Here is a 15,326-nt window from a genome sequence, read left to right as displayed (position 1 = left end):
GCAATACAATACAACACACACTATATATATATATATATATATGTATATATATATATCTACATTATAGATCCATATAATTGATACTATGGTTTAAAATAACAGATAAATAAAATATGGTACAATATGATATTGCACTGATCAGACTGTAGAAATAAGGACTATTTCATCAGCAGAAAGTAATTTTAGTGAACACATTTTTATTTTTGTTTTACTTTTATTTAACCAGATAAGAGACCCGTTGAGATCGAAACCTCTTTAAAAAGACTGACCTGGTCAATTGTTTTTCCAATTTCCTATAGACAACAATATAACCTTATTAGTTAAGTCGTTTTGATGCATTAGTAACTTTTTGGTCACAATGTTGGAGATGCACTGCATTTCAAGTATATTATTTGCTGATCAGATATTTTGTCAAATCCAGTAGATGACCCTCACAGACAGTCATATAAATGCTCCCTTGTGTCTTGTAGTGCAAAAGTCTAAAAAGAAAAAAGGAAACTCTCGTGTGCAAATCACCCCACACGCTCACAAATACAACAGAAAAATCTTTCTTTTGAGCTAAATTCTGAGCCCTGTGTGCAGGGAGGCTGCAATTTTGTAACCCCGCTTCTACGCAGCACCAATTTTGTAACCGAAATCTCGCGAGATTTCGCAGTTCCTGGGTGCTCGGTTGTGTGCTCATGGGCCGGAGGACTGTCAGACGGACTGGATCCTGCAGCGCTGAGTCCTCCTCGTAGAAACCGACAGGATGGGTCTCCTTTCTGTGAGCGTCGGACCCTTTCGGAACCGGGTTCGGACGGTCCGGACGTGGAGCCGAGACTTGTCCACGATCTCTGCGACTTTTCGCCACTGCGGGGCTCCAAAGTCGGTACGGTGACGCTGTTGTTTTTGTTGTTGTGTAAGACCTTGAGTGATTTTTCTCCAAATTAATGAACTTTTTCTTGTATTTTTTTTTATTTCTCTCTCCTGTGTTGGTGTTTGGACTTTAATGTGTGTAACTGTGTAAAAGTCCCGTCGTGGGAACAAGAGTTTGAAGCCAATAATCCTGTAAGGCCTCCAAACAAACAAGCTGCGGCTCTGTTTATGTGTCCTCCTGGCCTGTTTACGCTCTCACGGGCCGCCATGTCCGTCTGATAATACGGATTATGGGCCGGTTTCCTCTGTCCACGATGTTCTTTGTGGAGGGGGTGTGTCTGTGTTATGTGGCAACAGCAGCACATGTTCATTCATACACATGCGTTTATTATTTAAAACAACTTAAACGCATCTGGGCATGGGACTGCACATGTGAAAGTTGTGCATTTATTAAACTGGGTGACTGATTTTTTTTTATTTCTTCAAACTAAGATTTAATTCATATCTAGGTTCATATGTTTTAATTTAGATTTGCCTCAATGGATTTCTGATCAACTCTGTGCATCAGTAAACTCAACATGCACGTTATGCACAGGCTGCTTTTGCAGGATTTTTTTTTTTAACCAGATGAGGAGCTTTTACATAACTGAACATTGTGTTCCTCATCATGCATCTATACCATTCGCTCCGTATTTCACGTAAACGCCCCCCAGAAGCTCCAGTTTCATTACGCAACACGCAATTGGCTGCCAGTGGTGATGCTGGTCTCCAAGGGAGGGGTCTGGTGTTATATAGGAGAGAGACTGTATGTGATGTACCGACCCAGTGGATACAGGGGGTTAATGAAAGGTGTGTGGAAAAGGTTAATGTGAGCAGAAAATAAAAGAAAGTCAAAGCTAGGGTATATCCCTACTGGTAAAATACTGTCACATAAAAGAAAAAAAGAAAATCTAGCAGCAAAAGAAAAAAAATAAGTTCAGAACCAGTAACCTACCGTAACACAAAACTGTAAAAACATGAAAAATCAGACTTTAAAAGTGCCTAATAAATGGTAGATGATTTATGAGTTATTATGTTGTTACTATGTTATTATAAAACATTGAAAATCTGTAAAATGACAGTTTAATTAATCATTTTTTTGTCTTTTTTTGTTGAAAAAACAGCATATATCTGCCAATTAATAACATCTTTAGTTGATGTTAATGAAGGTAAATTGTTTATTTTTTATTTTTTAAATATATTGTTTGGGCTTTTTTGCCTTTATTTTAGAGCAGTAGAGACAGACAGGAAAGGGGGATAAGAGCGTGAGCGGGAGTCGAACCCACGACCACTGGAACTAAAGCCCCTGTTGTTCTGGTGGATTAATCGTAGCAACTGGACTTGCTTGAGTTCCTTGAAGACGTTCCACCTCTCATCCAAGAGGCTTCATCAGTTCTGACTGACTAGTTGGGAGTTCCACATACTTATATCCTAAAGGAGCCACTAACACCTGAGTTTTGGTTTCAATTGGGGGTTTGTTGCTCCTCCTCCTCCTCGTTATTGAGTCGTTAGTGCTCCTCCTGCCACAGTGGGGTTCGTTAGGGTCTTTTGTGGCGACGTGTGAATGAGGTTTCATCTTCCTGGGGAGAGATCTTAACACTGAATTGTAAACCGCTGAGAGGTGACGCCTCAGACCTCCACCTCTGTTGAGGGATGGTCTTTCTAGTTTGACACAGACGACTTCTTTCACCCCTCTCTCAAAGCTGAGAGGTTAACGGCTCATTAAGGATATAAGTATCTGGATCTCCCAACTAGTCAGTCAGAACTGATGAAGCCTCTTGGATGAAACGTCTTCAAGGAACTCAAGCAAGTCCAGCTGCTACGATTAATCTACCAGAATAACCATGACCTGGATGGCTGAGAATCTTCACAGACATGTCGCCCCTATTTATGGGTCGCCTGCTCATCTAGGTGAGGTTTAGGGGCGCCTCCGTAACTTGTGTAATTTTACAGGTAAACTTAGTAAAACAGTGAATCACTGTCTGTGAAAATACAGATTTTTGATCATTTATAATTTTGGACCTCCTTTTTTACATTTAACGTGCAAATTATTACTTTTTTCTGTGATTTTATAAATTATCTGTACTTTAACAAAACAGGGAAAATCTATAAAATAACAGTAAATTGTGCATTTTTCCCCCAAAATAGACGGAAGAAGAGGAGAGGAGTTGACGAGTTATGTATGCTTTTTTGTATATAGAAGCTGCTCAAACTGAAATAGAAAATTAGAATGAACTGAAAAATAAATATATAAATGTCTCATTTTTAAATGATTTTAGTTGTCAGTCAGCACAAATGGGGCTGCAGTAAACATCATGGGCTGCTGGTGTTCCCTCATTTAGTAACATAAAGCTGGTTGCTTATAGAGTAAACCTTAAAGTAGACACTTAGGTGTCATTAAAATGTACTGAAACAAATAAAGACTATTGGCAGTACTGCAGCCATTTTGTTCTATTTATTGTGGTATTCAGTCAAACCCTTAGATCAGGTAGATCTGAAGGTGCTTTCGTTCCAAACAGCCCTCATGTTGGCCTCTGTCAAGCGGGTTAGTGATCTCCACGCACTCTGGGAACTCGTCCAAACCCAGCTTTTGTTCCAATGAACCCAGTGCTCCGCGGCTCCTCACATGAGGATCATAGGCTTCATATTTTATGTTGTGTTAGTGCTCCGAGCACTGCAGCAGTCACGTATAGTAAAATTCCTTTTTTATTGTGTTTTGTGGTTTGGAGGTATAAAATATCTGAACAATGTAAAAGATATGAGCAGGTTTACTTCTGCCATTCCCCGACTGCTCCACTGCCGGTTGCCTCCCACCTTTATAAGCCAGTGAGAATGCGACCCAGGTGCTACGTAACACAGAACTAACCAAAGGGAGGAGAACAGCAGCGGTTCATTGCTTTTAAAAGCAAAACAGTCCATTTAGAACAGCCATACACCCAGGAGTTACACAGTCATGAGGAAATTAACCGCATTTGTAGTGTTTTGATCTCTTCAGACTAAAAGATGCCGTGGGGACGTGATTTTTTTAAGGGGGGCAAATGTGTGACCTTCTGAAAGTTACATCACTTGTTTGTCTCAGCCACAAACTTTTCTTTAGTCAAATATGAAGCAATTTTAGGATATCTGACAAACGTCTCCGCCATCAAACACTGATTTGACCAGCAGGAGTCATTCTGGTCGAATCCAAAGTTGTTTTTTACCTTCAAGAATAATTGAATCATCTTTTAATGTGCACTATAAGGGAAGATATGTAAGTAAATGCCATGTGAGCTTTCTAGCAACTGGTCAGTGTTGTGAATAAGTGAGTTATCTGTTTATAGCATTAGGGTTAAGTGTGACACAGCGCAGAGGTTATAATAAGATTTCAGTAATCCTGTAAACAGTGTTGTTTGGAAACAAACATGCAGCCAAGCAGATTTCTCCTATTTACATAAAAACTTGAATTCATGTGTTTATATTTTTTATGAAGTGGATTACGAGGAACATGCTGGTTTAAGGCCTCTGCGCTGTACATCTCGGTCTCAGATGTTTTTTTGGTTCATTATACGATATCTTGATTTCAGAGGGCGTCACTCATCCAAAGGAGATGTGGAGGATTACGTCAACACAGCTTCCCATTCGCTCGGTCACTCAGCTCAAACAAACCACCAAAAGGTAGCATAACCCGCTAATGCTATTACAAGTTAAACAAGTGCACACAGTGACCTTAATCTTTTAGGTCAGTGTCAGGCACATAACTGTTTTCTTCTCGGTTTAGGTTTCGAAAAGTTTTTCCCAAAGAGGGAAGAAAGCGCCGGCGTCAACAAATCACTTAAAGGTGAGAAAAGTGGAGCGAGCATGTGCCTACTTCCTGTGTCCTTAGTTCTGCTGTCAGTGGATGAGTGTTTTGTTTTTGCTGCTTAGATGAAAATGCCAAAGAGGAAGAGTCTCCTGGAAGGGAAGGGCAGAACACAAGTGATGATGAGGAGGAACGACGAAGAGGAAGGAAAGAGGAGGAGTCTCACTGGTGGACACGCTTTCAGGTGGGAAACATGGCCACGTTCAGATAGTATTTCTAAAATGCTGGTGTCTGGGGTCTTTAAATGTAAAAGAGAAGACTGACTTCAGTCATTAGTGCATGTTGAAGTAACATTTTCTATATTACATCCTTTTGTGGGCATCCTTTGATATGAAAGTTCCCATCTATAATATGCTAAGTGCTATAATATTATTAAAATGGTCTCATAAGGGGGCTGCAAGGTGGCACAGTTGGTAGCACTGTTGCAAGAAGGTCGCCGGTTCACGTCCCGGTGGGGGCACCGGAATCTCTCTGCGTGGAGTTTGCATGTTCTCCCCGTGCAGTGTGGGTTCTCTCCGGGTTCTCCGGCTTCCTCCCACACAGTCCAAAAACATGTTGAGGTTAACTGGTGATTCTAAATTGTCCGTAGGTGTGAATGTGAGTGTGCTTGGTTGTCTGTCTCTAAGTGTAGCCCTGTGATAGACTGCTGACCTGTCCAGGGTGTCCCCTGCCTTCGCCCTAAGTCGGCTGGGATAGACTCCAGCCCCCCGCGACCCTAGTGAGGATTAGGCGGTCTATAGATGGATGGATGGATGGTCTCATAAGTAGAGTTGGATCTTTTTCCACTCTTCACTGCAATATGTCTCATTTTACTGCATATCTTCCTTTAGTTATGACATTTAATGGATTTTCATTTTTATCATGTCTATGTATATAGATCGTGTGTGTGTTTCCATAAATCAAAAAATTTAACTTAAAACACAAGTTGCTGTAATAGTCGTACTGCTATTAAATGGGAGCTCGTAGTTATTTTTCCAGGCTGCAGAATGCGGGTTCAAGGTTAGTGGAAATCAATCAGTCGTTCTCTCTCTTACAACATTTCTTTATCTCACAGGAGGATTTTCCTTTGGATAGAAAAACCGTTTTGAACCTTGGGATCGGTGTATCCGGCATGGCATCAGTTCTTCTTTACTTGAACGTAAGAGAGAAGGGGGTCCAGATCTCCTGGAAGGACTTTGTGCATTACTACTTGAACAGAGGCTTGGTGAGAGGCAGACTTTGTTGTCGTGGTATCTTTGTCTCTCTGTGTTTGCAGCCCTGTGAACTCATTAGTTCTTGTGCTCTCTACGCAGGTGAGTTACCTGGAGGTCGTCAACAACCAGTATGTCAAAGTATTCCCCGTCCAAGGAGTGAACACATCAGAAGCGGTTAGTCACGTAAAAATCCCCTTTTTGCTTTCTGTTTTAACGCCGCATGTTTCTTGCTTTCCTGAAAATCCAAGAGCTTTAGTCCTAAAAGACCCAAATCTTAGCAAGTCTTTACATGTTGGACTCATCCGATGTGTTTGCTTGCGTTGCTTTTCTCCACTCTCCTCACATATAGCTCGCTAACATAAAGTCTTGATTGTCTTGCTGGCGTCTGAGCACTTGTTCATTGTTTTCACATAAATCCGAACGAAGAACATGATGTACTGTACGCATTTGAGTTGCCACAAGAAAAGCACATGGGCTGCTAATAACGCTTCATCAAACTTTTCCAGTAATTAGTCGCATGCGGTTCATCCATTAATAGAGTTGCAGTGCCGATAAAAAGTATTCTCAGCCTTGGAAGTCTGACCCTTTTATTACCCTTCCTTCAACATTGAGTCATGGTCAATTTAATCTAAGAATTTACTAAGATTACCTTTTCATGTCAAACTGAAAACAGATTTCCTCAAAATACTGTCAGCAACTAAAAATAATCCAGATAAAATAAGTGGTTTTAATCCCAGCATTGAGCCTGTGCATATAATGATGCTGCCACCGCCGTGCTTCAGACCAACGTGACTAATACAGGTGTCTTTATACTACAATTACCTGGGACACGTTCACTGCACTCAGATGATTTCCATTTCACTCATTATGTGACTTACATGCTGCCGCTTATTTGACATTTTAGATTTTGACATTTACTTTGTAGAATTCTGCTGTGACATTAAAAAAATCTTTGTGTATAACTTCTTTTCAAAAATTGTATTGACTGATTAAATGTTGAACAGCAATGAAAGGACAAAAGGAGCTGATGCTTTTTATAGGCACTGTAGCTTTACTTGACATCCCTCGTTATGTGCACCCCACCTACCACAGCTGAGGGCTCCTTCAGAACAGCTGCAGTCCAGTTGGGGAGTCATTAAAGTAATAGAATAGTACACAAGCATATGCTGCATATTATATGTTTTCTTTTGTCCTTTATGTTTCAGAACTATCTGTGGTTCTACATTGGCAGTGTGAACGCATTTGAGTACAACCTGGAGTTGGCTCAGCAGGAAATCGGTCTGGAAGCCACACAGAAAATATCCGTTCTGTACAGCAGTGAGACTGATGGGTGAGAATATGCAACTTGACTTTTATTCATATTGGATTTGCCCATGTGGGGCTGCAAGGTGGAGCAGTGGTTAGCACCGTTGCCTCACAGCAAGAAGGTCGTTGGTTTGCGTCCCGGTGAGGACACCCGGGATCTTTCTGCATGGAGTCTCCATGTTCTCCCCGTGCAGCGTGGGTTCTCTCCGGGTTCTCCAGCTTCCTCCCACACTGTCCAAAAACATGTTGAGGTTAATTGGTGATTCTAAATTGTCCGTAGGTGTGAATGTCAGTGTGCTTGGTTGTCTGTCTCTAAGTGTAGCCCTGTGATAGACTGGTGACCTGTCCAGGTGAACCTGCCTTCACCCTGAGTCAGCTGGGATAGACTCCAGCCCCCCATGACCCCAGTGAGGATTAAGCGGTGTATAGATAATGGATGAATGGATGTTCCCATGTGGATCATGTTCTAATTAGGATTCTCTTTTATACCCACAGGTCACTCTTTTACAGCGCTCTCCCAGCGCTCCTCCTGGTTGGCTTTTTTCTTTTTGCCTCACGGCATGCACCAATGGGTGAAGGCGGCGGCGGGGGGATAGGAAATCTCTTCGGCATGAGTACATCCAAAGCCAAAATAGTTAAAGACAACATCAGTGTGCGTTTCAAGGATGTTGCAGGCTGCGAGGAGGCCAAAGTCGAGATCCTAGAGTTTGTCAACTACCTGAAGAACCCACGTCAGTACCACAGCCTGGGAGCCAAGATCCCCAAGGTTTGTAATAGAATCAACCCTAACTGTAGCCTCCTGCAGATGTTTCATGGCCATTAGGGGGTCAGTCATAATCTGAGCTCACACACTGTAATGAAAACCCCCTGAGGGCAGAGAGCAAACGTTACATGTGCTACCTTATTTAAAGAGCACTCTTTGTTTACAGGGTGCAGTGTTATCGGGTCCACCTGGCACCGGGAAGACCTTGCTAGCTAAGGCCACTGCGGGAGAGGCCAACGTCCCTTTCATCACAGTCAACGGCTCCGAGTTCCAGGAGATTTTTGTTGGCGTTGGCCCAGCCAGGGTAAGAGCTGAGCTGAATGCTCTCCCTGTTTGGCCCCATCAGCTGTGAACACAATAATTCTTTGGATTCTTAATTGTTGCAGATTGAAGATACAAAAATAGAAGTCGGTTTAATTTTAGCGCTGCAGGGAGTGAATGAGTTCTGATTTATAATTGTGTTAGGATTATTCATGTGAGCTCTCGTTTCTCTGCCCTGGATCAGATAAGGGATATGTTTGCCACAGCTCGGAAAGTTGCCCCTTGCATCCTTTTTATTGACGAGATCGATGCAATCGGCCGGAAGAGAGGCTTCGGTGGTCATAGCGAGCAGGAAAACACCCTCAACCAGCTGCTTGTGGAGATGGACGGTGGGCGATTATGTCATCTTTAACAACGCTCATGCCACTGTCCTGTTCTTGGTGCCATGTTTCACGAGCTCTTCGTGTGCTGAATGTCTCCACAGGTTTCAACAGCAGCACTGACATCGTGGTTTTGGCTGGCACAAATCGAGCTGATGTCCTGGATCCAGCTCTGATGAGGCCTGGACGCTTTGATCGACACATATACATGGGTAAAATATACGCACTCATCTGAGCTCTACCTCTTTTGTATTGCGCATTTCTATTTTTTTTCAGTCAATTTCCTGCTCCTACATGAATGTCTGATAGCTGGTTTCAGTTTGTAACTACAGTCGTGACTCGATAATCCAACACTAAATGTAAAACCTTCCTTTATGTCGGATATCAAGGCTGTCGGATTGTCAAGACGGAGGTCGCGATATGAGGAGGCTTGATGCTGGAAGGCTCATTTGTTGTTAAGATTTATTCTTCATAGTTGTTATAATAACTAGTAGGGCTGGTCTGAATAGCACTTTCTGGTCTCCGGATATTCAGGTACAAATTAATGATGAATATTTGTCCCGGTCGGGGGACACTTCCACCTCGGGGCAGCGCTCCGACGGGGTGGAAGTGGTCAGAACGTACAGGCAGTACCTGGCTGCTGATGCTAGTTTAGTTAGCGCTCACACTTCTGTTTCCACCATCGGCGGTGGCGGGGGAGTGGCAGATACGCTCCACCGTTACCATCCATGTTTACTTCCATAAACACTGAGCACGCTCAGTTTGGGTCGTATGAAGTTCACACAGCAGATCACATACAAGTCGCATTTAACTAGAAATGGGAACGAAAAAAATCGGATTTCACAGAAAAATCCTCATTGAGCATCAAGTCCTGCAGTGTGAACGTAGCCAATCTGTGGGATTGTTCAGTCAGATAATACGCTGTTATCCTGATTGGTGACATTAAATGTCATGTTGGAGTCAGAATCCAAGGCTGTCGGTATGTTAAGGCTGTTTTTAATGGGTTCCGTTGGTTTTTCCTAAAAACCTGTCGGATAGCAAGGTTTAGGATTGTTAAGGGTCGGATTATCGAGTCACGCTGTATTCACTTTTACACACGTCCTCAGTTATGACATTCAAGGTTGTCGAGTTTGTCTTTCAACATTCCTGTAAATGTATCAACATTTTTATCATTGTCTAAACTGAGATAAATTCAAATTCTTACTTTTATTCCAATATATATTATATATTTTCTGATTTTTCCTTTTTCTGTGATGGAGTTTGTGTTGCTTTGGACCTCCCTTGAGTGTTTTCCAAAGTGTTTTGTTGATGCATGAATTTTTTACCCCCTCAGTTGTTTACAACCAGACACTATGCGACAAACTGGCTCTAATATGCATGCAGACTTAACTCTGTTACTTTGTTTGCCTGCTTCAGACCAGGTGCTAAGCTTAACCTTATTTAGGTTCATATCTTGGACCAGCTGTTTCCATGAAAAACAAGTCTCTTAAATGTGCGTCTGTTTTTTTCCAGCCTGCTCACCTGTTATGTCATCAAAAGCATCAGTTGCATACTGTGGCGCTTTAATCTTTTATTAAAACGGATGATCTGGTTTTGCCTGCGAAGATCTAATTTGCTTGTCGTCAGCACTGCGGGGTGGGTGCACAGAGCAGTTTTCTCTCTGACAAAGAAAACAGGGTCAAAATGACAGAGCCGGTTTTCTATAAAGGAAGGATTAGATAACTGGAGGCCAGCACGAGGGGACAGAACACATTTATTTCCTCTGGTTTCCTGTCCTTTAGTCTGGCTGCTGTCCCAGGTAAACAGTTAACAGGCAGATGAAGCTGCTTCAAACAACTAATTTGATCAGTAATTAGTTATGTAACTGGTTACATCATAATGTTTTGATATCGATAAAAGGAAAACAAGCGTGGATGTAGTTTTCATGAATAATCGATTGTGCTTCTCGCTTAACAAGTTTGACCTTTGCTTTTGCATCTCTGCGGTTTGACTTAAAGCAATCCAAAGTGCACAGACAGCCTTTGTTTCTCTCAATGTGAACTGGCTGTAAACAACTTTTAGTAGCTCATTGGCAAAAGAAAAAGGCAAAATGATGAGCTCCATTATCTTCTGTAAGGTCCGTAAATACAGCATTGTAATGTAGGTCAGAGTCGACAAAGAGATGTTTAACAAACCACGGCTGCATGCTCGATGTCCTGTAAAAAAAAAAATGATGGCGTTCTTGTTTCTTCTCCTCTTCAGGCGCACCAGATTTAAAAGGCAGGGCGTCCATCTTTAAGGTGCATTTGAGACCTCTGAAGTTGGACTCCAGCATCGATGCACAGGCTTTGGCCAGGAAGTTAGCGGCACTAACCCCAGGTTTTACTGGTAAGAACAACAGATGTATGTTCAGTGTCACCTATGGTTTGACTTCCTTGCAGATGCTTTTTCCGTTACATCACAGTCTAACGAGCTTCTGATCTCTCCTGGTTTGTCTCAGGGGCCGACATTGCGAGTGTGTGTAACGAGGCCGCCCTGATCGCTGCTCGTCACCTCAACCATCACATCGATATGAAGCACTTTGAGCAGGCGGTTGAGAGAGTTGTTGGAGGTAACAAGCACATTTGTGCACGTCTAAGTAATCTGGCATCAGTTGGGTTTGCTCAGTGTGATGCACCTCAATGAAGCCAGGAAATTATTGATCTGGCTTTATTCTGTCAGGATGTTATCGTAATAATTTTACATTCGGTGAGACCATATAGAGCAGGGGTGCCCAATCCTGGTCCTCGAGAGCCCCTATCCAGCATGTTTTAGATGCTTCCCTCTTCCAACACACCTGATGATCAGGATGGTTATCAGGCTTCTGCAGAGCTTGATGATGAGCTGATCATTTGAATCAGGTGTGTTGGAAGAGGGAAACATCTAAAACATGCAGGACTGTGGCTCTCGAGGACCAGGATTGGGCACCCCTGATATAGAGAATCGTTGACTGGACTCTGATAACGTCTGTCGTGCACCAATTTAAGGATGTTTTTAGCTCCGTCTGCTGTACAGAATGCTCACAGTGTAGTCTGATAGGACATCCTACTTGCTCTCAGGTCTGGAGAAGAAGAGTCAGGTGCTGCAGCGTCCAGAGAAGACCACCGTGGCGTATCATGAGGCTGGGCATGCTGTCACCGGCTGGTTCCTCGAACATGCAGACCCACTGCTGAAGGTATCACTGTCTGTGTAAATGCTGCAACAAGAATGTGTCTCTCTTTTTCTTTGCTTTCTATAATCAAAGTAGGATCTTCCCATATTAATTATAACGTACTCCAACAGGTGTCCATTGTTCCTAGAGGGAAAGGTTTGGGTTATGCGCAGTATCTACCTAAGGAGCAGTACCTGTTCACCCGGGAACAGCTGTTTGACAGGATGTGCGTGATGCTGGGTGGTCGAGTGGCTGAGCAGGTTTTCTTTCGTCAAATCACCACCGGGGCACAAGACGACCTCAGGAAGGTCACTCAGTCTGCATATGCACAGGTAATCACCACACACCAGAATAAGCTCGTACAAAGAACTTAACCGAACCAGATGTTGCTCAGAAAATGAGAAACAGAACCGTCGCTGAAACAGAAATGATTGAACTACTAGAGGATAAACTACAAATGAAAACACTGAATATTTTCATTGACTCTAAATGTTTGCTTTGTCATTTCTCTTCATGTGTCAGGTTGTACAGTTTGGAATGAACGAGGCCGTGGGCCAGGTTTCTTTTGACCTCCCTCAGCCGGGCAACATAGTCACCGAGAAACCCTACAGCGAATCTACGGCCGAGCTTATAGACCAGGAGGTCCGCTCGCTCATAGACACTGCCTTCAAACGAACGCTTGAGCTCGTCGTCGACAAAAAGGAAATGGTGGAGAAGGTGTGAACTGTTTTGTCTTTGCAGAGAGTTGTCTCAGAGATGGGGACAGCAAATCAGCTCACTGAAGTTTATGACACTACTTTGATATGAATATTTTTAGAAAGAATTGTGAATAAGATGGTTAACCTCAACTAAATCAAGTTAAGCTGCTGGTTGTGATATTATAATCGTAGTCACTGTAATTGTTAACACTACTGCTCCACAACTGTTTGATGTTTGAATATGAAACAATCAGAGATGCATCGCTGCTCTAATGTCCTGATTAAAATGCTTGTTGTTTAATATTTTTGCTCATGTGTCGTAGGTCGCAAAACGTCTTCTAGAAAAAGAGATGCTGGACAGAGCCGACATGCTGGAGCTGCTGGGACCTCGTCCCTTTCAAGAGAAGTCCTCGTATGAGGAGTTAGTCGAAGGCTTGGGTGACTTTGAAGAGGACACCTCGCTTCCCGAAGGGCTGAAGAACTGGAATAGAAACAAAGGAGGTGAAAAGTATCCGCAAAACCGACAGAACAAATCAACCTTTTACCTGTAAGTGGACATGTGGCTTTGAGGTAAATATTCCAGTGCAGCCATTTTTTTTTTGCCGAAGTGCCGCACCATCTGGTCCAGACTGCAGCCTGTTGGGGGTTCTGATAGAGGCGCGTCTCGCTGACAGCCTCCACACGAAGGACGGTGGCGCGCTGCACGGGTCTTTCATGGCCGAGATAATGCAATGTGCAATTTATTTTTTTTTATTGTAGTTTTTAACGTGAAGTTGCGGTTTCTGTCTTCTTGCTGGCGGTGCCTTCCACGGCCTTTTTCTTCCACACTCTGATCCATGAGTGCAACGACTAGATCAGTAGTCTTGGTTTGTGAAGGTAATAAGCTCACAGTGAAGAAAGAACAAAAGATTTCTGGGTTGTTTGTGTAATAGCCGGCATGCTGTGCTCGTGTCAGAAGCAGGGACATGAGTCCAGTTTTATTCTTGTTATGTTTGACTCCATTTCAGTTTGATAAATACATTTACACTGCAAGAAAGTGTAGCCCAAATATAAGATATAAACACCAACTTTGAGAAGAAAATGACTTGAAACAAGTGAAATTATCTGTTCATGCAGCAAGTAAATTCTACTTGATATTTAATGCTCAATTTAAGATTGTACTGTAACATCAAGGACTAAAAATGAGTAAATAACTTTTAAAACAAGCCAAAATTATCTGTCGTGTCTAACAAAAAAAATAAGATTTTAAAGCTTGGCAAGTCCCAGATGATTTGCAGTGTAGTCTGCGTGTTTCCAGCCATTAATCCATTGTGTTGGTGACTAAATGTGACTTCCTTTGGGGTTTTTTTTTCTTGTTTTCTGTTCTTTTTCAGATGTTTAACAGTCACATTACTCTGAGTATACTTTCTGACTGTTTAGATGTTTCTTCACACTATTGTGCATAAGGAAGCCTTGTCTCACATTTGAACCCATTTCAGTCTTCCTGCAAACCTCAACCTCCCTAAACCTGGTTGTCTCTTATTCATCAGTAAAGGCAGCTATTTTTAATTTGCCCTTAACGCTGGGAACAAATGAGCTCAGCGTGAATGAAATACAAGCTTAACAAAATCACATATTGCTTCAGTTTAAACTTCACTCTCTCATAATACTTTTAAAATGTCTTGTGTGCAGGTCATTGTGCTTTTACTGAGTGTGACTAACAGACTTAAAACAGGTTGTGTGGCTTTCTCCATCCCAACACCTTTAAACTCTCTCTGAACATTTATTAACATGACAACAAATTGTGGTTATTGAGGAAATCTTTCTTTTTTTTCCAGCCAACTGTGCGTCGATTGTTTTCTTTACTGTGAGCCAAGAAATCTTGCCGCTTCATGTTTATGAGAACCGCTCCCTACAGGGGTTATCTGTTATCTAATGGTGTTTAAAACATGCCAGTGGCTCCTCTGCTCGGTAAATAGGTTTATTTTAAACTTGAATTGATGCCTTGCAATGTAAGCAGTGTGGACTCTTGTAGAATTTTTACTCAGGATTTCCAGTAACACTTACAACCAGCACGGCATCCGGATGATGACGAACATCAGTAGATGAGGAGCGTGCTGGCTGCGTATCGATGTATATGTTTGACGGTGTTCTGTTTCTGATTGATGAATATTTCTTTTTACGTGTCAGTGATGAGTATTGATTTTATTGAGATGTGAAGACAAATGAAATGTGAGGCTGTTGTGGCTCACGACAGCAATAAACAGTTTTTATACTCCGCTGATGTGTGTTGTTTTCATTTCAGTGCTCGGTCAGCTTCTCTTCAGGAACAGTTTCTACAAATGCAAGCATACTGTAGGTACTGTTTTAACCTTATTCAGGACATTTGGGGTCTTGTGGACCTCAGGCCATTTGGTTTAGGTGACAGGTATTGTTTTATTATTTTTGAAGATTTTTTTTTAAATCTAAAAAGAGGAACGTTTGTCATGCATTTGGAACCAAAAATACGTCAACTTATCAGAAAATTTATTTAACATAGTATAAAAGTGAGCTGCAGGGTGGTGCAGTTGGTAGCACTGTTGCCTCGCAGCAAGAAGGTCGCCGGTTCGCGTCCCGGTGGGGGCACCCGGGATCTTTCTGCGTGGAGTTCGAATGTTCTCCCCCGTGCAGCGTGGGTTCTCTCTGGGTTCTCCGGCTTCCTCCCACAGTCCAAAAACATGTTGAGATTAATTAGGGTCCGAGCACCAAAGGGTGCAAATACATAATGTGCCATTTTTAAGGAAGTACCTTCCTAAGCTGTCTTTAAACACATTCAGGACACTTTTCCCACTATATACTACATCCTG

At 42.4% G+C, this 15,326-nt stretch overlaps 1 protein-coding gene across 1 annotated transcript; it reads left to right on the top strand.

The window, feature by feature from the left end:
• Positions 1-653: 653 nt before the first annotated feature.
• LOC103375731 (AFG3-like protein 1) lies at positions 654-14,764 on the top strand. Its single transcript, XM_008306046.1, has 17 exons — positions 654-868; positions 4,458-4,548; positions 4,652-4,711; positions 4,798-4,916; positions 5,787-5,936; positions 6,025-6,099; positions 7,131-7,255; positions 7,726-7,996; positions 8,160-8,297; positions 8,499-8,643; positions 8,739-8,846; positions 10,876-11,001; positions 11,114-11,224; positions 11,712-11,827; positions 11,935-12,135; positions 12,326-12,520; positions 12,825-14,764. The coding sequence occupies exons 1-17, from the start codon at positions 749-751 to the stop codon at positions 13,050-13,052; spliced, it is 2,379 nt and encodes a 792-aa protein (XP_008304268.1). The 5' UTR covers positions 654-748; the 3' UTR covers positions 13,053-14,764.
• Positions 14,765-15,326: the final 562 nt, after the last annotated feature.

Source organism: Stegastes partitus, unplaced genomic scaffold (genome assembly GCF_000690725.1).
Source record: "Stegastes partitus isolate 25-593 unplaced genomic scaffold, Stegastes_partitus-1.0.2 Scaffold2829, whole genome shotgun sequence".
Taxonomy (NCBI): Eukaryota; Metazoa; Chordata; class Actinopteri; family Pomacentridae; genus Stegastes; species Stegastes partitus.
Note: the sequence above shows the minus strand (reverse complement) of the source record. Positions and strands in the feature narration are given on the sequence as shown.

Excerpts from the sequence above, each read along its gene's own strand:
- LOC103375731 (XM_008306046.1), top strand. The coding sequence starts at position 749 with ATGGGTCTCCTTTCTGTGAGCGTCGGACCCTTTCGGAACCGGGTTCGG. Across the intron at positions 4,917-5,786 it reads ACTGGTGGACACGCTTTCAG|GAGGATTTTCCTTTGGATAG; the intron begins GTGGGAAACATG and ends TTTATCTCACAG. Across the intron at positions 8,644-8,738 it reads GCTGCTTGTGGAGATGGACG|GTTTCAACAGCAGCACTGAC; the intron begins GTGGGCGATTAT and ends ATGTCTCCACAG.